The 23439-nt window shown below is 35.2% G+C and overlaps 4 protein-coding genes across 4 annotated transcripts in view; 2 read left to right on the top strand and 2 right to left on the bottom strand.

The window, feature by feature from the left end:
• nup155 (nucleoporin 155) overlaps positions 1 to 1224 on the top strand; it is a 34304-nt gene extending 33080 nt beyond the window's left edge. The window contains exons 31-32 of the mRNA XM_042732051.1: positions 137 to 243; positions 464 to 1224. Of these exons, the coding sequence (XP_042587985.1) occupies positions 137 to 243; positions 464 to 602 (246 nt within the window). The 3' untranslated portion in view covers positions 603 to 1224. The remainder of the gene's footprint in view (positions 1 to 136; positions 244 to 463) is intronic.
• A 1938-nt stretch (positions 1225 to 3162) lies between these two features.
• On the bottom strand, positions 3163 to 4504 carry LOC109091280 (bombesin receptor subtype-3-like). Its single transcript, XM_042732016.1, has one exon. It carries the CDS (start codon positions 4370 to 4372, stop codon positions 3431 to 3433), a length of 942 nt encoding a protein of 313 aa, XP_042587950.1. The 5' UTR covers positions 4373 to 4504; the 3' UTR covers positions 3163 to 3430.
• A 1527-nt stretch (positions 4505 to 6031) lies between these two features.
• Positions 6032 to 7450, bottom strand: LOC109091279. The gene has a single exon (XM_019105042.2). It carries the CDS (start codon positions 7239 to 7241, stop codon positions 6261 to 6263), a length of 981 nt encoding a protein of 326 aa, XP_018960587.2. The 5' UTR covers positions 7242 to 7450; the 3' UTR covers positions 6032 to 6260.
• Positions 7451 to 10952: 3502 nt separating this feature from the next.
• cplane1 (ciliogenesis and planar polarity effector 1) overlaps positions 10953 to 23439 on the top strand; it is a 51364-nt gene continuing 38877 nt past the window's right edge. Inside the window, 13 exon segments of the mRNA XM_042732052.1 lie at positions 10953 to 11091; positions 13123 to 13255; positions 13337 to 13472; positions 13545 to 13582; positions 13584 to 13665; positions 14636 to 14868; positions 14958 to 15064; positions 16349 to 16505; positions 16587 to 16690; positions 18411 to 18593; positions 19725 to 19968; positions 20224 to 20373; positions 21486 to 22168. Coding sequence (XP_042587986.1) covers positions 13175 to 13255; positions 13337 to 13472; positions 13545 to 13582; positions 13584 to 13665; positions 14636 to 14868; positions 14958 to 15064; positions 16349 to 16505; positions 16587 to 16690; positions 18411 to 18593; positions 19725 to 19968; positions 20224 to 20373; positions 21486 to 22168 — 2198 coding nt within the window. The 5' untranslated portion in view covers positions 10953 to 11091; positions 13123 to 13174.

Raw genomic sequence — 23439 nt, forward strand, 5'->3', positions numbered from 1 at the left:
TTTAGATTTCTTATTTGATATTAATCTTAAAAAGTGACACTTAAGATTCTGAAGTCTATACAGTGTCAGGAGTAAACAAACCCAAAAATCTTTAAATGTTGTTAATAATAATAATAAAAAATTGTGTTTCACCCAGGACCCGTGTTGGCAGCGTGTGAAGAAGCCGCTGCACCTGGTGGAGTGCATCCATGTGCTCCTGTCAGGATATGTGAATGACCCCAGCCGAGTGCCCACCTACGACAGGCAAGATATTTAGTCAATGTCCTACCATAAATATATCAAAACTTAATTTTTGATTAGTAATATGCATTAAGAACTTCATTTGAACAACTTTAAAGATGATTTTCTTTTTGCACCTCAGATTCACGATTTTCAAAATGCGATTGGACTAGTTTAGAGCTAGTTTTGAGCAGCAGTTTTGTTGTGAAAACCTTTTTGTCACTCACTCTTTGGTTGATTGCAGACGGAGGTTCACTAACACTTGTCTAGATAACATCTGCGGGTATCTGGTGGAGCTGCAGTCCTTGAGTCCGAACGCGGCTCTGCAGGACATTATACGCAACTTTAAATGCCTTCAGGCCAAACTGGAGAAGCTCCATTGATGACAATGAAGGACTTGCCAGCGGTCGTTCTGTTCTTGATGATATTTGATAGACATCCTGAGACTACAGCAGCCTGACGCCTCTCATCGCACCAGGTTGCAGTCTTTATATTTACTGAAAATATATAATGTTGACTCATCCAGCCACGAAAATGCCCAACACACATCCGAAATAAACACTTCTGATATATATTCTTCAGTTTGCGTAAGTTCTTGTGGTCATCAGTAGATATGAAGGTGTATAATACATGATTTTAATTTCTTATCCAGTTATAATTAATCAGCGGTGTCTGTATGTCTGTATGTGCTCATAAACTGTCTGAGGAGGCACTTATTCTTAATGTTTTCTACTGCTGAAACACTGTCTGTGGTTGGTAACTTCCCCACGGATGCTGGTTTTTACGTTTCTTGATTGGGATGTGATGGCGGATGGATGGGATGAAAGGAAACATCGTGCTCTCGGGGGTTTTGTGCTAGACGTCAGGTTCAACAGGAGAGACTTTTATGAAAAGGACACATTTTTATGAAGGCCTGAACCTTTTCAACCACCTTCTAGTTTTGTGTATTATGCATTGCAAATTATTTGAAAATAAAATAAAAAGAAAAAGTTTTGTTTTAAATTACAAATGTGTAAAATTAGTGTTTTTCTGAGTTGTTTTAACATTTCTTAAAAAAAAAAAAATCTCTTAATTAAAATTGTATATGAATTATTTACACACAATATTGATATTTTTAATGTATAAAACTGACATAATATAAATATAGCTTTAAATTAATTTTGTAGTTTTGAGCAGTGTAGAGTAGAGCTTGTTGTTTGTTGTTTCTCTGATCACAAATGCAGACATGGTTTTATGTTTACGCGGCGCGATGCAACTCAACACGCATAAACACAGTATAAGTCATTATAATCAGTAATTATGTCCCCACTGGATGCAACAAATGCCTCGTTTGTAATGAGTTTTATTGGTTTTGTCTCGTCGCGCCGGACACAGCATCACAGTATGTTAAGAGGAGAAACATTTCCGTCACACGCTTGAGGTATTCGGCCATTCACAACGCACTGAATAGCTGGCCAATCAGAGCACACCTCACTTTTCAGAAAGATGAGCTTTGTAAAAATTGATGCATTTCAGAAGGCAGGGCATAGAGGAGCAACAATAATGTACAGCATGTGGAAAATAATGTGTTTTTTGAACCTTAAACCACATAAACACATTGCATTACACCAAATACACAACATAATGTTGTTTTTAGCAATTTCATATGAGCCCTTTAACATTGTTAGTGCTTCTCTAGAATAACTTTAAATAAAGAAAAGAGAGGTTTAGAACAAGTAAATGTTTGTATATGTATATGAAATTTAACTAGCAGATTAATTGAGTTACGTTTCCCAATATTCTCTTTTGAGCAGTAAAACAATCCAAAGATAACCTCTTTAAAACAGAAGGAAAGGTCGCTTACAAAATCAGACTGGATGAACAAAAAAAAAAAAAAAAAATCTAATATCAGCTAATATCAAAACCGACTGCAGAGCTATTGAACATTTTCAACAGCTCTGATGTTGACTAGATTTTATTTGAGGGATTCTGGTTATAAAAGGCTGTTGAGTTCGTACGTATTGGTCCTGCACTACTTGCTGAATAAATATGTCAATGTTGGCCATCGTTGTTGAAGGCTTATGTTTAATGTAAAGTGATGATGATGCAAAGCAAGCAGGTTGGATGTATATATATATATATATATATATATATATAATATGAGCCTTATATATATATATATATATCATATATATAGTATCTATATAGATATATAATTATATATATATATATATATATAATATGAGCCTTATTCTTCAAAGCCATTCAGTATGATTCATAAAGAAGTCAATCACTAGTTGACTTAGTTACAAAAAAACATTAAATAAAATTAAAAAAAAATAAACAATTCACTTATACAATTAATAAATAAACTAAAAAAAACTAACTAACAATGAGCAATTCATTTCTTACAGTATTTATTAATCTTTGTCAACGTTAGTTAATAAAAATACAGTTCATTGTTAATTCATGCTAGTTCAGTTTCATTAAATAATGTTATTTAATATTTGTAGCAATAGCCAACAATACATTGTATGTGTCATAATTATAGATTTTTCTTATATGCCGAAAATCATTAGGATATTAAGTAAAGATCATGTTCCATGAAGATTTTTTACCATAAATATATCAAAACTTAATTTTTGATTAGTAATATGCATTGCTAAGAACTTCATTTGAACAACTTTAAAGATGATTTTCTCAATATTTAGATTTTTTTGCTCCCTCAGATTCCAGATTTTCAAATAGTTGTATCTCAGACAAATATTGTCCTCCTAACAAACCACACATCAATGGAGAGATGATTTATTCAGCTTTCAGATGATGCATAAATCTCAATTTAAAAAAGTTGACACTTATGACTGGTTTTGTGCTCCAGCGTCACATATATATATTATAAATATGCTTTAAATATATTGATTATAATGTGCTATCCTCCTTTGTTTTTGTAAATAACATTGAGGAGAATTGCACTCACGTGCAGATTTATAATTTGTTAAGTGGCATAACGAACATAATTACAGTGATCGCTGGCAGCAATTACCAAAGCACTGGAGGGAGAGTCACTTCTGTTTCTGCTTTGGTGGTGGAAAAAATGATAAACCAGTTGTATATTCCTTTACTACGATTCCCACATTTCACATAAAAAAACAAGAGGTGTTTGCATATACAGTGTTGTTTACTTTAATCATCAAATCAAGCTTCTTTCCTGAGATGGTTTCTAGTCCAGTTCTTACCGCCAAGAGCAGTTGAGTTTCTTTACACCGTGCAAGTACACATAGGGAACGAAACAGGTGTAAGATGCTCCTATAAAATTGGTGAGTTTGACAGCGAGGATGGAGTTTCTGAAGCTGCTGTAGATGCGGAGCACAAGGTGAGTGAACCAGCAGAAGATGAAGATGGTGGCGACTGCAACCACACTTTTGGCTGCTCGAACCTGATTACTCGTATTGGATCTGACCTGCGTCTTCTGTTGGGAGTCGGCGACGGTATTCACGACTTTAGCCATATTTTCTTCTGTAGGTGGTGCATTTCTTCCTTTGGAGTGGTCCGTGATTCGTTTTTGACTCCGGAGCAGCGTTAAGACGATCCGCACGCTGGCGTAGGTGATCCCAACAAGTGGAACCACGTTCGCCAGAATCAGATACAGTGCATCGAACGTCTTTTTCTCCGCAGGCGTTGGGAAACGTTCCTCACAGACTTCTAAAGTCTCGTTCCCATCGTGTTCTGCAATGAAAAAGTGGGGAACGCTGAACATCAGCGCCACGATCCAGCTCCCAGCGAGCAATACGCCGACTAACCTCAAATTATCCATCTGCACCGGGGCTCCTCCGCGTCTGATGGAGCCCACCAGCTTCTGGTGCCAATACACGCTGATGAACATAGTGGAGAAGATGCTGCTGGTCTCCGAGAGATCGGAGGAGAACTGAAGCACGCCGCAGTAGTTCCTACCCATGAACCAGTTGTTCACAAACTGCGTCAATGTGTCTGGAAGATCCACCAGGCAGTTTGTGATCAGATTGGACGCGGCCAGGTTCATGAAGAGGACGTCGTTGGGTCGCAGTTGAGAGCTGGATTTGGGAAGAGAGCGCAAACCCAGCCAGAAGTTGCCTATAATGCCAGTCAAGCAGAAAAACGCTCGTATTGATGATTCAATCCAGTCTTGAGCCTCCATCTCTTGTAGACGGTTTGGGAAAGACGCTTGCTTGCATGTACAGATCCAGTGGCTGGCGGTCAACTTTATAAGGTATGAGTTGATGACATCATGGTCACATGGCACTATAATCTCCTCCTGCTATAGTGTGAATTAACCCAGAACTAATATTGGGTGCATTTTGAGTTAAACACTTGATAATTGTATTGAAACATTGACCATTTTTCTGACAGTCAGTTATTTGCAATATTGTTCTTCTGCATGTACTATTTTGTTTACAAAAACCCTGTGCTTTTCTGCTTTAATGTGTCATGAAAGAAATGGAAGAGGGGAGAAAATAACCAATAAAACACAGACCTACAACACGCTCATCATACAGACAAATGAATATTCAAATATCTTTAAAACAGAGAGAATAAAGACAGCCACTTTTTGTTTACTCTTTTTTTTTTTTCTTTTTTTTTTTGTCTATATATCATTGTTTGCTGTGGATCACAGTAATCCATTGTTTCATCAGGTGTAAAAAAAATGTGTTTTAGGGTTTCATGACACTTTAATATTGCAAATGGTTTGAAAATCAAACTAAAAGTATAATTTTCTGCAAGTGAAACTTTCAGCTGAATTGATCATCAGCAGACACTATTTGAATGCTTTTTAAAAGTTTGTGGCTTAATATAAATATAAATGTCAGTGAGTGAGATGACATAACAGTCAGTCAAAATTATTTTTTAACCCTGTAAATCCTGACATATTAAATTATTGCATATTATAATTATATATATATATATAAAATAGTTTATTGCTCCTTTAGACAAAATCTAATACAAAAGTCTTTGCATATGTGTTTTTTGTTCAGTATTATACTTGTTCTATCAGGCTTTCATGGCTCATATAGTATAAGACAGTTAAATTATGAAAGAAAGAAACAGCTACATTTTATTCAGAGTCCCAAACTGAGCAAAAATATGCAGTATGGTGCAGAGGCTGATTTTTATATGGACAAAAAGTGATTAAATTCTGAAGCTTTTAATGTAAATCAATGAGATCTTTATAACAGTAGAGCAGATTCTGACATAAAATGATCTAAATATGAGTCTGTGCTCTATATCTCCAGTAATGTGTGTCAGTGAGATGAGATGTAAATGATCCAAACATATAATGCAGTGATTGAGAGATGAAGAAATGAAGGCTCCTCAGAAGATGTGAGATGTTCTGGAGGCTTGTGAAGATCATTCCTCCGCTGAGGAACAGTGAAAGTAAAGCTTCTGGAAACAAAACGCTCCTCAAAAGATCCTGATGATCAGATTTGAGACTCTAAAACATGATTGATGGAGAATCAAGTAAAGCTGAGCTGCTTCAGTCCAGTAAGAGTTCATCTGGAGATATTACTGCAGTTATTCTGACCTTTACTTGATCAAATCACTCAAGATCTGACACCAGAAAGACACATCTGTATAATTACACTAAAAGAGCTTCTCCTGGATAAAAACTACTATCAGTCAGATGACAGAAGACCTGCAGTAGGGTTAATGCTGGTTGGTTTAAGGTCCAGTGCTCTTCACCATCTCAGCTGACGCAAGGTTTTTTGTGCTTATTTGACGGCAAAAATAACACAACAATAACTGCGCTCATAAGCAGGTTTTTAATCCGTCAAGTGGAATAACAAACATAATTGCACTGACGTCTGGTCATAATTATCAAAGCACAAGAGAACAATCATTTTCATTTTCTTCCCTTAGCTACACCCAAGATATTCTACACTCTTATATATTCCACATCTACATGTTTAAAGCCTTTATACAGACGCCGATCACTCAAATCTTTTAGCTTTTAAAGCTATGTTGGTGCGGTCAGCTGTGTGCACCAATGGTTTCCCAGGATGCACCACGCTTGCTAAACTCACCAGTTCTTACCGCCAAGAGCAGTTGAGTTTCTTCACGCCGTGCAAATAGACATACGGGACGAAACACACGTAAGATGCTCCTATAAAATTGGTGAGTTTGACAGCGAGGATGGAGTTTCTGAAGCTGCTGTAGATGCGGAGCACAAGGTGAGTGAACCAGCAGAAGATGAAGATGGTGGCGACTGCAACACTTTTGGCTGCTCGAACCTGATTACTCGTATTGGATCTGACCTGCGTCTTCTGTTGAGCAGCTGCTCTAGAAGCATCTGCGGAGATCGGAGAGCTTTCTTCAATGCCGTGTTCTGCTTCCAGTTTTTGGTCTACAGATGAAGGTTGAGGGTTTGCTCCATTCCTGGAGAGATCCTTGATTCGTTTTTGACTCCGAAGCAGCGTTAAGACGATCTGAACGGTGGCGTAAGTTATCCCGATCATTGGAACGACGTTAGCCAGCGTGAGATACACACCATCAAACGTCTGCTTGGCTGCAGGTGATGCGAAACGTTCTTCGCAAACCTCCGAACTCTCGTTCGCATTGTGCTCTGCGATGAAGACGTGCGGGAGACTGAACGCAGTCGACACGATCCAGCTCCCAGTGAGCAATACGCCGACTAACCTCAAATTATCCATCTGCACCGGAGCTCCTCCGCGTCTGATGGAGCCCACCAGCTTCTGGTGCCAATACACGCTGATGAACATAGTGGAGAAGATGCTGCTGGTCTCCGAGAGTTCGTGGGAAAACTGAGTCATGCTGCAGTACTCTTTACTCGTGAGCCAGGATTTGGCGAAGTGCGCCACGGTTTCCGGCAGGTCCACCAGACAGTTCGTGATCAGATTGGACACGGCCAGGTTAACGAGGAGGACATCGCCGGTCCGAAGCTGAGATCCAGATTTGGGCAGAGAGCGCAAACCCAGCCAACTGTTCCCTATGATACCCGTGCAGCAGAAGAAAGCTCGCATTAATAATTCAACCCAGTCTGGAGCCTCCATCTCAGAGATGGATCTTCTTGTATCGTCAGTAATACTTTTAGTTGGTTCGCGGCTAAATTTATAAGCTGTGATTGGCTGACATCATCCAGAACTTGACGACGTCATCAAGAACATATTATCAGTGTTGTCCTGGTTGCCTAATTGCAGTACATGTGTAATTAACATAGTCATGCAACAAAACAATACTCCATGGGTGTATAAAGATATTATCAAACACACACACACACACACACACACACACTGCAAAAAGTGGTAACCTGCAGTTGTTACTTCAAAGAGCTATATATCTACATGATATAATCATCTAAAGGTAATTAGTCTGATTCATTTTTTTTTCAAGTCTTTTGCCTCAAATAAAAGCAGTTAATTTAGATGTTACCATTTTAGGTTTATATTATATATATATATTTAATAATTATTAATAAATGTTTTGTTATGCATGAATTTATTAAAAAAAATAAACCTTTTTTTTTGTTAAATGTCATGCAACCCTTATGTTATTTCATAGGTTTATGAGACTATTCTTCTTTTTTCTTTTTTTGAAAATTGTTATATTGATAATTTATATAAGTGTAGTGTAAAGCCTGATTTGATTAATTTGTTATTTGTTATTATTGGTTGTTATTTTGTAATTAGCATTGGTTTATAAGAAGGTTTTAGTGGAACTGAAGTCTAGGTGGTTTCTTTTCTTTTTTTATTTCTGATATGAATATCAACATCTTCAGCTTCCACTCATTCAGTGCAATGAATATTTGCATTTATGCATTTTGAAGATGCTTTTATCCAAAGCAATTTTACAATAGAAAAGCAATTATTTTCAGAGCCAGCGATACTGAACAACAGGTTATACGTTTTTCGTGGTTGAAATAATGCAAACATAAAACATAACGCATGTAGTAAGAGTAACAGAAGGGTAAACAATAAAATAAGAAAACAAAACAAAGCATAATTCTTGCTTTTACACTATAAAGCAATTGTATTTTTCTTAAAATAATTTATGGTAACTTTGCTTTAGAGACTGGTTTCACACAAAGCATGCAGAACTCCAATAATATTAATTACTATTATGATAATTTGAATATTTTGTGTTTTTCTGATTAAGGCAGTTAATTAAAATATTAAATATTATAACTGAATTAAGTTTGTAATAATAAAATATATAAAACATGATTGTAAGGGGTGGGTTTAGGATATATGTATATATATATATATATATATATATATATATATATATATATATATATATATATATACACACACACACACTCTCTCTCTCTCTCACACACACACACACACACACACACTATCTCTCTCACAAACACACACTCTCTCACACACATATAAACACACACACACACATAAAAACTCTCACACATACACACTCACACACACACACGTTTGTCTTTGTGAATTGTGGGGACATCCCATAGGCATAATGGTTTTTATACTGTACAAACTGTATATTCTTTCACCCTACACCAACCCTACACCTAACACTACCCCTCACAGGAAACTTTGTGCATTTTTACTTTCTCAAAAAAACTCATTCTGTATGGTTTATAAAGCGTTTTGAAAAATGGGGACATGGGTTATGTCCTCATAAGTCACCCTCTCCTTGTAATACCTGTGACATACCCATGACATTATACAAAGTTGTGTCCTGAATCAGTCACGGTAGCACCGATCGCCAAAGCCCCACCACGCCCCACTTATTAGCGCTATTATTTATTGGAGCTTTTCCGTAAATTCCATGCATTACCATTAGAGATAAAAGCACCATGTTTGAATTTGATCTACCAATCAAATGCATTTATTCTATATTTTACTTTTGAACGACCCAAGCACATATCTATCATGTGATCGCTGTGCCTAATGTCTGCATTCACCTCTCTTCACTTTGCTCTGGCGTAATCTGGGAATGGTCATGCAAAGAACAAACTTCGATAAGTAAAAAAAAAAAAAAAAAAAAATCTATTAAAAAAAAAAAATGTGTGAGAGAGGCTATTCTAAAAAAAATTAACAAAAACCTAGGAAAAACTGGGAATACGGAAGAGGATTAGGGCCAAGCAATAATAAAAAAATAAAAGCATCTCGAGATTAAAGTCATTATATTGCGAGATTAAACATTAAATTTCGAGAAAAAAAGTCGAAATACAATCTTGAGAATAAACTCATTTAATTTCGAGAATAAAGTCGTTGTGTTTCGAGAAAAAACTCATTAAATTTCGAGAAAAAAAGTCGAAATACAATCTTGAGAATAAACTCATTAAATATCGAGAATAAACTCGTTGTGTTTCGAGAAAAAACTCGTTAAATTTCGAGAATAAAGTCGTTGTGTTTCGAGAAAAAAAAAATCGTTAAATTTCGAGAAAAAAAGTCGAAATACAGTCTTGAGAATAAACTCATTTAAATTCGAGAATAAAGTCGTTGTGTTTCGAGGAAAAAAAATCGAAATGAAATGTAGAGAATAACGCATTCGATCAGTGTTCATTATTGCATAGCCTATATCTTTCAGTAAACAAAGAAATACTATCAACTTTAGCTAATTATGACACAATAATAATTAGCACACGAACTTTAAAGTGAATTTGCAAGCGGCTAGGTCTTTTTAGAATAAAAAAAATCAGTCCAATTTGCGCGATGTAGGCTACTCGCTTTTGCCCATGAAATGACAACCAGAGGACAAATGCAAGGTTATTGCTGGCTTCACTCAAATGCACTCTGGCACTTGGACAGCTATGATAAATTAAAACCGTACGGCATTGCCATTAATGGCGTGTAATGTAATGAGTTTATTCTCAAGATTGTACTTCGACTTTTTTTCTCGAAATTTAACGAGTTTTTTTCTCGAAACACAACGACCTTTATTCTCGATATTTAATGAGTTTATTCTCAAGATTGTATTTCGACTTTTTTTCTCGAAATTTAACGAGTTTAATCTCGCAATATAATGACTTTAATCTCGAGATGGTTTTATTTTTTTATTATTGCTTGGCCCTAATCCTCTTCCGTACTCTTCCGTACTGGGAGAGAGGGGAAAACTGTCTGAATTTCTTTGTTCTCCTCAACATAAAAGATGAAAGTTTCTGGTTCCCATTGACTCCAATAGTGTATTTCAAGTCAGAGGGGCCCAGCGACTGTTGGGTTACCAGTATTATTCCAAATATATACTTTTGCATTCAGCAGCAGAAGGAAACTGATACAGGTTTATAAAAACAACAGAACCTTTGGGTGGACTATTCCTCTAAAGCAGCCTCATATAGGTGCTGTCGCCATTTGTGTTGATAAATCAAACATTAGAAAGAAAATCACTCACTGTCCTTGACCGAATCACATTTGTAAAATAAATAAGAATGAATGTACATTGAATTCATACAGCAAAGACTATTCAGTTTATTTGTATGTTTATTTTATACAATATAATATTTCTTATTCAATGCTTTAAGTGTTTAAAGTAAGTCGAATTTTTTGTTCTATTGTAATTCATGACTGTTTACTTATCTTAAGTATAAGTTTGTTTTTACTTAGGCTAGTATTTATTTATTTATTTATTTATTTTTGGTGATATTTAAATTGGTAACAAGAATTACTATTTCAAGGCATCAAAAATTTTGATGGAATAAAAATCCTATTCAAAGCTCTATTACACAGATAAATCTACATATCTATGACAGTCACCCTCTGAACGCGCATGCGCACTGGCTGCGCTCGCACGCGTCTGCTTCTATGGCAACGCAGCGGGAATCATGGGAATTGCATTCGCTGTTTGGAAAACCGGAAGTGGAGGGAGATTCGAAAAACAGCGGAATAAACCGAGTCGGAATGTGTTTATTAAAGTCATGGCACGATGGTAGAGTATGAGGACGCTTCAGCACTGGTTTGTGACTCTACCGAAGCGGAGTCGCGCGCGCGTGTCGAGTGTGAGGCTGTGTTGTCATGCTACAGCTAACGGTGTCTGCGCGCGCTAATGTCTGTTCAGCTGAATAGAGTTCAGAGTCATCTTAATTAACATTTCTAATGTTTCAAACATGTTTGTGTCTATACTCATCGTTCAGCTGATCTAATACTTTATTTTAGCTGCTGATTTTGTTTGATCGGATTTAACGTTATCTGACTGCAGCTGCGGTGGAAAGTTGTCAATATAATAATAATAATAACAACGCAATTAATTTGAGCTTACTTAACAGTAAATATATATTTTTTTATTATAATAATTTACTTCAATCCCTTATTTTGGCTGCTGATTTGATTCATCTGACTGCTGCGAATGAATTCGGTAAATAATAACAACAACGCAATTTATTATAGAGTATTTAGAGTAAATATTATTATTTTTTATTGTAAGTGGTGATTTTATTTTTTGCTGCTGATTTGATTTATCTAACTGATGATAAATGATGACAATAATAATGCAATTAATATAAGATTATTTAAAGTAATTTATATATATATATATTTTAATTATAACCATTTACTTGAATATCTTTTCTTTTAGCTGCTGATTTGATTTATCTGACTGAATTATAATAATGCAATTAATTATAGATTCAATATCACAGACTGAGTCAGTATGATCATTTTCAGTTATATTATGCATTTAATTTAATAACTTATTTTTGCTGTTTCTTTGATTTCTCTGACTGCTACGGTTGAATTAAAAAAAATTATTATTATTATTATTATGCCTTTTTATTATAATGCAATTATTTAAATGAAGTCAGTATGTGTAATATATTAAACTAATTATGTTTATTTGTGGTTGTGCTGATAGTTTAGCTGTAAAGCAGATAAAAACAAACAAACAAACAGCTGAATCTGATTCAAAGGCGGTATTATATTGCTAATAAAGCTGCTTGAGTATTTTGCGTTTTATACAGTACAGGTCAAAAGTTTGGAAACATTACTATTTTTAATGTTTTTGAAAGAAGTTTCTTCTGCTCAAGCCTGCATTTATTTGATCAAAAATACAGAAAAAAACAGTAATATTGTGAAATAATATTACAACTTAAAATAATAGTTTTCTATTTGAATATACTTTAAAAAAATAATTTATTCCTGTGATGCAAAGCTGAATTTTCAGCATCATTACTCCAGCCTTCAGTGTCACATGTAACATCCAGTCTATCACATGATCATTTAGAAATCATTCTAATATTCTGATTTATTATGAGTGTTGGAAACAGTTCTGCTGTCTAATATATTTGATGAATAAAAGGTTTTAAAAGAACTGCATTTATTCAAAATAAAAAAAAAAAATTCTAATAATATATATTCTAATAATATATTTTCTTTACTATCACTTTTTATCAATTTAACACATCCTTGCTGAATAAAAGTATTGATTTTATTTAAAAAAAAAAAGAAAAAAAAATGACTGACCCCAAATTACTGACCAGTAGTGTATATTATTATTACAAAATATTTATATTTTAAAAAACATAGCTTCTTTTTTTTTTTTTTTTTACTTTTTATTCATCAAAGTATCCTAAAAAAAAGTATCACCATGTTCTGAAAAAATATTAAGCAGCAGAAACTGTTTCCAACTTTGATAATGAATCATCATATTAGAATGATTTCTAAAGGATCATGTGATAATGATCCTAAAAATTCAGCTTTGCATCACAGAAATAAATGATAATTTTAAAGTATAATAAATTTAAAAACAATTATTTTTAAATTGTAATAATATATCACAATATTACATTTTTTTCTGTATTTTTGATCAAATAAATGCAGGCTTGATGAGCAGAAGAAACTTCTTTCAAAAACATTAAAAATAGTAATGTTTCCAAACTTTTGGTCTGTACTGTATCTTGATTAATATGTTACGTGGCTGTGCATACAAGTTCATTTCCGTCATTGTTTTCGTGTCTTGTTTTAGCCGGATGCTGTAGGATACAGACCGACTCTGAAACTCACCGTCAGTGCCGAGGATGGAAGTGAAGTTGGAGGTTTTGTTGTCGTCCGGCATCAAGCGCAGAAAGCCGTGGCCCAGATTCTGCTGGCTGGGCAGGGTGAGATCCTACACTTACAGATCCGCTGACATGTCATACAAACACCGACGTATGTGACCGCTCCGCACCGTCTGCTTCCAGGAAAAGGAGGGTGTGTTTCTGTTGGATGACAGCCGGATCAGCGAAATACATCTGGTTTCGGGACGGACCAAAAAGAAGACCCCAAAGCTCCAGCCGCTGTTGCAGAGCGTGGTGACCATGTCAGCGTCTCAGGATGGTAAAGGCTGTGAGATCTGTGATAAATAAATCCTCGTGCCGCCGCCGCTGTGTCTAACAGTGTTGTTTGCAGGCGTGCTGCTGGTTCTTCTTCTCCCCTCAGAACATCTCCTTCCTGTGGAACAAAGACAGGGATTCGCTGAAGACGGTCTCGGCTGTTCCTGAGGTTCATCAGCTGCTCTCTTCCGTCCGAGGTCTGTGTGAGAGTTTTTATTCCTGTGTCCTTATGTTTCTTCTAAGCGGCTTCACGGTAATACACAAGAAAATAGTGGTATTTATGTGAATGATGATTAGAATCGGCTGAAATCTGACACGTCCCAAGATCAGGATGAGTTTGTTTCTTCGTCACGTTTGGAGAACTGTAGCATTGCATCGGTGCCTCAGCAAAGTGAATGGGTGCCGTCAGATTAAGAGTGCAAACAGCTGATAAAAACATCACAAGTAATCCACAGCACTCCAGTCCATCAGTGAACATCTGGAGAAGACAAAAGATGAAACACATCCAGCATTAAGACGTTTTTAACTCAAATACATAGAGTCTATAATCCATAATAACACTTCCTCCAGTGAAAAAGTGTTCTGGTGTGAATCAGGAGAGAAATCTGCACAGATCAAGCAGCGTTTAAACAGCTCTAAATGTTTATTATTCATTAATTAAATATTAAATACAAAATCACTGGCGCCTCCTCGCGGCACACTGCTGTAACATGGATTATAGACTCTATGTATTTGAGGTAAAAACATCTTAATGCGGATGTTGTTTCATCTTTGTTGTTTCTCCAGATGTTCACTGATGGACTGGAGTGCTGTGGATTATTGTGATGTTTTTATCAGCTGTTTGCACTCTCAATCTGACGGCACCCATTCACTTTGCTGAGACACTGATGCAATGCTACATTTCTCCAAACGTGATGAAGAAACAAACTCATCTGCATTTGGAAGAGTTTGCGTAAGAGTGCATTTTCAGCTATTCTTTTAATGCCGCAATGTTCAACTCGCAACTCAACTACGGAGGAAAATAAGTTAGCTCAGTGTTGATTCAGTGCAATAATAGTGCAGAGTTTATTAAATTATGAAACAAGCTTATTAGGCTCAAACTATCAAACTTTTCTTGATGCACATCTGGAAATGCTCCTCAAGCGAACACGTTCTTGTCTTACGAAGGTACTGCGACGCGGCTTTCTCTGCTGGTTTCGGAGAACGCACACAGAGTTTTCCTGGCCGCTCTCACAGGACAGGTGTTCCTCTGGGAATGCTCTTCTCCTCAGGATCTGAGCGGCCCGCGGGACAACACGGTCCCGGGACGCTGGAGTCAGATATCAGACCACGAGAACATTCAGCTGCCCTCCACAACAGACAAAGAGGCTTCGGTTCATAGTGTGTTTGTGAAGAACCAGGTGAAACAGCAGAAGCACTGATCTGATGCAGATGTCGTTGTTGTTTAGGTTTCTCGTGCATGTGTTTTATTTGACTCTGGTGTTTTTAGGCAGTTGGTGACGTGTGTCTGAGCGCATTTGTCTTCGTTGCCGAAGCGCAGCTCATCGTCACCTTTCTGAAGATCCAGTGGGACTCGACGTGGGACAACAAACTCCGGTCAGATGATGCTAAATGTGCTTTTATTTATTATCATTTACAGCTCTTTTGAACCTATGTTCATTTAAAAGCATTGTTTTGGTAATTGTGCTTATGGCGACTGACTGTTATTATTAATAATGAATGTTATTATTTATTGAACATTGGTCTCTTTTATTATATTGCTTTTGGCACAATTTGTAAAAATAAAAAGCCACTTGGTAAAATTAAATACAGTTAAATTAAATAAATAAATAACATTTATGGCTTTATGTTAAAGTTTTATGTTTGTGCAATATAAGTATAAAATGTTAAAAAAAAAACATAAAAATACAGTGTATATGTTTAAGTTTTATGTTTGTGCAATATAAAAGTATAAAATATGTAAAAAAAATAAATAAATAAATACAGTGCATATGTTTAAGTTTTATGTTTGCACAATATAAAAGTATAAAATATGTAAAAAAAATAAATAAATACAGTGCATATGTTTAAGTTTTATGTTTGCACAATATAAAAGTATAAAATGTTAAAAAAACCCATAAAAATACAGTGCATATGTTTGTTTGCACAATATAAAAGTATAAAATATGTAAAAAAAGAAAAAAAAATACAGTGCATATATGTTTAAGATTTATGTTTAAAAGAATAAAAAAGTATAAAATAAAAAAAATAATAATAAATAAAATATACAGTGCATATATGTTTAAGATTTATGTTTGCACAATATAAAAGTATAAAATATGTAAAAGAAAAATAATAATAATAAATACAGTGCATATATGTTTATGTTTGCACAATATAAAAGTATAAAATATGTAGAAAAAAAAGAAACAAACAAAAAAAAATACAGTGCATATATGTTTATGTTTGCACAATATAAAAGTATAAAGTATGTAAATAAAACAAAATAAAAAAATAACATAAATGTAGAGTGCAGGAAGATAAGGCTCCATCTAAACAACAATTTATTTTTATCAAGTTAAGAGTAAAAAATAAATTAACCTACAGAAATGTATACGTCAAAGTTGTGAAAATAGTATTAATTTATATACCGGAAATAATCACTATGATGTACATGAATAAATGAACAAATAATAAATGAGCAGTATTTACAAAGCAATAATGAAATGATCTTTTACAATATATTAAAGAAGAAAATCTTTTTGCTGCAAGGGATACGCCATTCGAAGGGCTTATTTCTTACATGTTATAGTTAATTTAATTCGAATAATCAGACACTTGCATTGCATTCAAGCTATACGTGTATTTTCCTGGAATGGTTCTCTGTGTTTTGTTTCACAGTTCAGCAGGTTTCAGAGTTGCCTGGATCTCTCAGTCGTTCCCGCTCAACCAGCTCCTGCCTCCGTGTAAACCGGTGAAGTCCAGAGGCGCTCTGATCCCAGCATTCTCTCCTGACGGTCGACTCCTCGCCGTCGTCCTCAACCAGAAAGACCCGCAGGTGAACTCCACACTGCACTGGTTTCCAGTAGATCGGGTGCTAGATTTGTGCGGTGATTAAAAGCTGATGTGTTCTTGTCAGGCGACGCAGGTGCTGTTCATCAGCACTCAGAACTTTGTGACCGTGTCCAGTCTGTTAGGAGGATGTGGCGTTAAGACGCTCAGAATAGCAGCTAAATATGTGAGGTGGGTGATTACATCTGAGTGGCTGGCTGTATGCACTTACTAGAGAACAGTTTTAACCTTCATCCGTCCTCCTGAACCTAGAACAAAAGTGTCCCTCGTGGGCCAAAATGACACAAAGGCTAAAAATGACACTATTTTTTTTTTGTTAGTCCAGAAATCTTATGTTGATCCATTTTTATATATTTTTTTCTAAATATTTATGTAGATTTTCTAATATTTTTTGGTGATTTTTATTATATTTACCTTTTATTCTGGATATTTTTAAGAAAATATAAGCAAATAAGCAGTTTTTGTACGTTATTACACCAAAAAAACAAAACAAACAGACAATTTCAGTCTTGTTTCATCAAAAACCAACAGATGATCTTGGACTTGAGTCACTGAGTGTCTCTGATGCCATCTGGTGAGAAAAAATGACATAAAATTGCATTTTATGGTTAAAGCTACTAGAGGGGTCTAAAGGATGATTTTTAACTGAGCAAAACAAGTGAAACATGACAAATTAGAAAATCATGAGGCTTCAATTTGGTTGTTTATGGATTCAAATATATATTGTAACATTACAAAATACATATTTTGTAAAAATAACAACAAAAAACTGAATTATAAACTAATCATATGCATGTTCATACAATTTCATAAATATGAAATAAATATATAATATATTTTTTAAAATATAAATATGATATAAACTCATTGGTCTCAACCACATCACTCAAATTTAACTGTGTTAAGTCAACAACAAAAAAAAAAACCTCCCAGCAGAAACATGAAACATATTATAATGTGTTCTATAAGAATGTGTGTGTGTTTGTGCATGTGTGTAATAAAAAACGCAGTTTTCTCATAAACTCCATTCATTCCTGTGTGGGTCAAAATGACCCGAGGGACGGATTTAATTTAGTAGCTGCAATATAGTATTAGTTATAATTAATAGCTTTAATTCATTTTTATTTTTATTTTCCTTTTTTAAATTTTATTCATATTATATATACATATATAAGTGTTCCTGCAGCACAGAAGCAGTCATCAGTAGCACAGGTATATTTGTAGCAATAGACAACAATACATTGTATGGGTCAAAATTATACATTTTTCTTTTATGCCAAAAATCATTGGATATTAAGATCATGTTCCATGAAGATATTTAGTAAATTTCCTACCGTAAATATATCAAAACTTAATGTTTGATTAGTAATATGCATTGCTAAGAACTTCATTTGAACAACTTTAAAGATGATTTTCTCAATATTTAGATTTTTTTGCTCCCTCAGATTCCAGATTTTCAAATAGTTGTATCTCAGACAAATATTGTCCTCCTAACAAACCACACATCAATGGAGAGATTATTTATTCAGCTTCAGATGATGCATAAATCTCAATTTAAAAAAATGGACCCTTATGACTGGTTTTGTGCTCCAGTGTCACATATATATATATATATACACTACAAATAATGATCTTTAAAATTGAGAGACTTTTTAAAATCTCCTCCATGTTCATAAAGCGCTTGAATATTGAGAATAGTGATTTAAAAGAGGTTTGTGAGATTGTTTCACTCCCCATCTTGGAGACTCTAGATTTATATTTGTCATATACACAGTTATGAAGAAGTGAGCAGCAGCTTGTACGTTATGTTCAGCAGATAAATAGAAATCAGCAGTAGGTTGAATAAGACGCATGCAGGCGAGGCAGTAGCAGGATGTGCTGTGTCCTGCAGGTCATACTGGGCCGGTTCTGTGAGCTGGACTCCAGAAGGGCTTTATCTGGCCTGTGTGCTGAAGAGAGGCTCTCTGCTCCTGCTGGCGCGTCTCGGTGGACTCGTCTCTCTGTCCACTACAGGATGCAGCGTTGAGTTCGGTGCGGCCCACTTCCTGCCTCTTCACCCGCTGGTCACCTTCAGGTGATTTGATTGCTTCCTCTTGTTTATGATGTTTACTGACCCTTCCAGTATCACCGAGTGAAGATATGAGGTTGGTTTTCTGTCTCATGCAGTTTTAGAAACATTAAAGGAAGAAATGCAGTCAAAAACGTTTCTTTTTTAACCATTACACATTTTATGTTGGTTCTTCTTTTCATAAACATACTGTATGTATCTTATTTTGTATTTTTTTTAGGTTTTATGATATCTTTTTAACTGTTTCCAAATAACTTTTAACATTTTGTATTGATTTATTATTTTTGTTGTATTGATTTAAATGGTTTTTAATGTTTTTTTTATCGTTTCATTAATCGTACACATGTATGTCTTAATTTAAATTTTTATTATACAGATATACACATAAATTATTTAAAATTATTGAAATACATTTTCAGAAAACGTGTTCAAATAATTTCACACTTTTTAATAAATAAAATGCACAAATAATAATCTTTTTTATTAGATAAATATTTGTTTTACGTATGTATTAATTTTTTTTTCAACATCTTTCAGGTTTTATGACATCTTTTTAACTGTTTATAAACAATTAATATTAAGAAAAATATACATATTGTTTGTGAATGCAAATATCAATACATTTTTCTTATCCAATTTTTAATAAAAGTATTTTTCTTTCATTTTTATAATTGTTATACTTATACATAATGTATAAAAGTTTATATGTACTTTTTTATAATACAAATATTAACACATTTAAAAAATATTTTAAACATAAAAAATTCCAAATAATTAACATTTTCTTTAGTTTGAAATAATCTTAAATTAAATCTAAAATGATTTTTCTTTATATGTATGTATATATATATATATATATATATATATATTGCATATTGGTTGCACTAATAATGAGCTTTTTATTAAATAAATATTTCTACTTTTATTTAACATTTTTACATCTCTGTTCATCTTTTTCTTGGTCATTGTTGAATGTAAAGTGCATGAATAGTGAGAGGTCATTTCCCCTCACATTGATAATGTGCAACACTATAAAAATATGAATGCAAGCTTTATATTAGATGCATGCTGTCATGCATGAACAGCATTAACAGAGTTCTCACACTATACACATATATTAACCCTAAAACTCCACAGCCCCTTCACACACACAACACCACAGCCTCCACATCCACAGCGTCTCTCCCCGACACCACGAAACAGACAGCTATACTCCGTCACGTGGCATCCTCGCCAGCCGCTCCTCATCGTGTCCGACGGCTACATGGTGACTGTGCTCAGGATGAGCGAGCGGCCGTCTGCTGCCGCCGTGATGAGCGCCGCCCTGCTGGACGCTGCGCAGGGACTGGAGCACATACGGAGGGTCCTGGGCTCGTCTCAGGTCAGCAGAGGGGATGGTTACTGCGCCGACATGATTACTGTTATCAGCGGCATATTGTCAAAGTGTCTAATTATAACATTTGGTAATATTTCTATTCAAAATCACGATTCCTTGATTTCTAAAAAATAAAATTGTGGTAAAAAAAATCTTTTGAATGAATCGATAAAATCTGAAAATTGTCCCAGCCCTAGTTCCTCTTTGTGTTGTGTTTTATTGCCGTAATGATGGGTGACTCGTTTCTTCGGGGTGTTTCAGCCTCAGTTCAGGTCCTGGCTGGAGTCCATGTCCACGCTGACGTTCACAGGAAGTCTTCAGCCTCTTAAAGAGAAAGAAACGCCGCTGTCTACTCTACCTCTGTACCTGCAGGACACAGCAGACCTCACACAATACACTGAGAGAACTCAGGTCAGCTGCAAAAAAATGCAATGCAAAAAATGGTTAAAAAGACAACATGCCAGGCTATTTGTGATAATATCATAAATATTTATTTTTAATTAAAAATTTTATTTTTATTTTGTATTTAATGTAAATAAAATGCATTTTATTTTTCAGTGATTACACTTTTATTATGTAGCATTGTTGTTATTTTCCTAATCTTTGTTTTCTTTTAATCAACATTCTTACATCTGTATTAATTTTTTCCTCCTCCAACACATTTTTCTGATTTTTTTTATATCTTTTAACTGTTTATAAATAATAATTAAATTGTTTTAATTTTATTTGTTAATTAAATGTTTTAAATAATTTGATTAAAAATCAATTTAATTAAAAAAAAAATTATATAGAATTTTACTATTATTAAAAAATACATATTTACACATTTAGTACATTTTTTAAAAACAACTTTTACAAATAATTACATGTTAAAATGAAATTACTTGTAATTTTTTAAATATTTTTATATTTAAATACTTTGTTATGATGCATTAGTAATTAAATGTATATGTATATATTTGTTTTAAAAATTTTATACATATCAAAATATTAAAAAATCTAAATATATAAACATACAAAACAGACAAAATAGCATTGCTATACTTCTAACTGCATTTAATTTTTTTATTTTTTACTAATACACAATAACACGATAGCATAAATCATTTTTAATTAAATTTCATTTTTATTTTATTTTACTCTATAATTGTATTAATTATACAAAGTTTATAATTAATTTTAATGTTTTGCTTTTATATTTTTGAAGAACTATTTTATAATTATTTTTAAATTATATAATAAATAAAAAGAAAACGGATAGAATATAAAAATAGAGCAAGTTAGTGTTAGAGGCCTTTTTTGCTTTTGTTAATTGCATAATAAATAAAAAGAAAATAAATAGATATAATATAAAAATATTAGAGAAGATAGTTGTTTTTTTAAAGAAAACAAGCAGTTATTAAATGAATAGAGTGCAAGTCTAAAAGGGGCAAGGTTTTTTTTTTTTTTTAAGAATGAGAATAGAGAACAACAAAAAAAAAAAATATGACCTTTTTTTAAAAAAAAATGTTTTTTTTCTTTAGGATGAGGAAGACCATGATTCTGATGAAGGTCCGTATACCTGCTCACGCACTGAAGACGGAGGCAAGCTGGAGTTTGCGTCTATGTTTGACACTCTTCACGCTCGGTCACAAACACACCCAGAGCCGTCGTCCTCGGGTCTGCAGGGCGATCTGGACAGGGTTCACAGGAGCCTCACGAGAGCCTGGGCTCTGGGCGTTTCTCTGGGCGGCTCTGTCCAGCAGAGAGAGCGTCTCCTCAAGTACACCGTGCTCTGTGTGGCTCGCCTCGTGAACCTCCTCCGGGTCAGAGCCTCCGCTGACAGGAAGAGCAGGAGCACGTGGGTCACTCACGCCCTTCACACCCTCGGGACTCTGCTGTCCTTTCTCCCGTGGGACGCCGAACGCACCGCAGGCCGCGGCTGTCTTGGCATCACTGTAGAGCTCACTAGATGTTTCGTGGACATGTTTGTCCCGCTTTCCTCCGCCGATTTAACACTTTCCTCCCAGAACTTTAGCGCAGCGCTCGTCGTCCTCCAGCGAGCGTCTCAGTGTGTGGATCAGACGTACAGCCTTCCGCCGAGAGCAGTGCATCATGGGAAGGACGGCCAGCTGACATATTCCTCTGACATGTTTTCTGTCCCACTGTTACAAGACGACGTTGATGCTGATGCCGAGACAGGAGCACAAACAGCACCTTCTAATAGGTACTTTTTGGTGTACTTTAGTAAGTAGTGTTTTTTTTTTCAATCATCACTATTTCTGCTCATAGTTAGTGTTAGTGATGTGATCAAAGCCCTGATGCAAAGCATTAAACTGCTGCATAAATGATTCCTCAGATATCATACAACCACCCAGAACACCCTAGCAACTTCCTAGCAACATACTAAAACAACTCGGAGCATCTTAGCAACCACACAGCAACACCCTAGCAACTTCCTAGCAACATACTAAAAGAACTCGGAGCATCTTAGCAACCACACAGCAACACCCTAGCAACTTCCTAGCAACATACTAAAATAACTCGGAGCATCTTAGCAACACCCTAGCAACTTCACAGCAACATGCTAAAACAACTCGGAGCATTTTAGCAACCACACAGCAACACCCTAGCAACTTCCTAGCAACATGCTAAAACAACTCGGAGCATCTTAGCAACCACACAGCAACAGCCTAGCAACTTCATAGCAACTTCATAGCAACATACTAAAACAACTCGGAGCATTTTAACATCCACACAGCAACACCCTAGCAACTTCCTAGCAACATGCTAAAACAACTCGGAGCATCTTAGCAACCACACAGCAACAGCCTAACAACTTCATAGCAACACCCTAGCAACTTCATAGCAACTTCATAGCAACATACTAAAACAACTCGGAGCATCTTAGCATCCACACAGCAACACCCTAGCAACTTCATAGCAACATACTTAAACAACTCGGAGCATCTTAGCAACCACACAGCAACAGCCTAACAACTTCATAGCAACACCCTAGCAACTTCATAGCAACTTCACAGCAACATACTAAAACAACTCGGAGCATCTTAGCATCCACACGGCAACACCCTAGCAACTTCACAGCAACATACTAAAACAACTCGGAGCATCTTAGCAACCACACGGCAACACCCTAGCAACTTCACAGCAACATACTAAAACAACTCGGAGCATCTTAGCATCCACACAGCAACACCCTAGCAACTTCACAGCAACATACTAAAACAACTCGGAGCATCTTAACATCCACACAGCAACACCCTAGCAACTTCACAGCAACATACTAAAACAACTCGGAGCATCTTAACATCCACACGGCAACACCCTAGCAACTTCACAGCAACATACTAAAACAACTCGGAGCATCTTAGCATCCACACGGCAACACCCTAGCAACTTCACAGCAACATACTAAAACACACTCGGGAGCATCTTAACATCCACACGGCAACACCCTAGCAACTTCACAGCACAAAA

This window comes from Cyprinus carpio, chromosome B10 (assembly GCF_018340385.1).
Source record: "Cyprinus carpio isolate SPL01 chromosome B10, ASM1834038v1, whole genome shotgun sequence".
Taxonomy (NCBI): domain Eukaryota; kingdom Metazoa; phylum Chordata; class Actinopteri; order Cypriniformes; family Cyprinidae; genus Cyprinus; species Cyprinus carpio.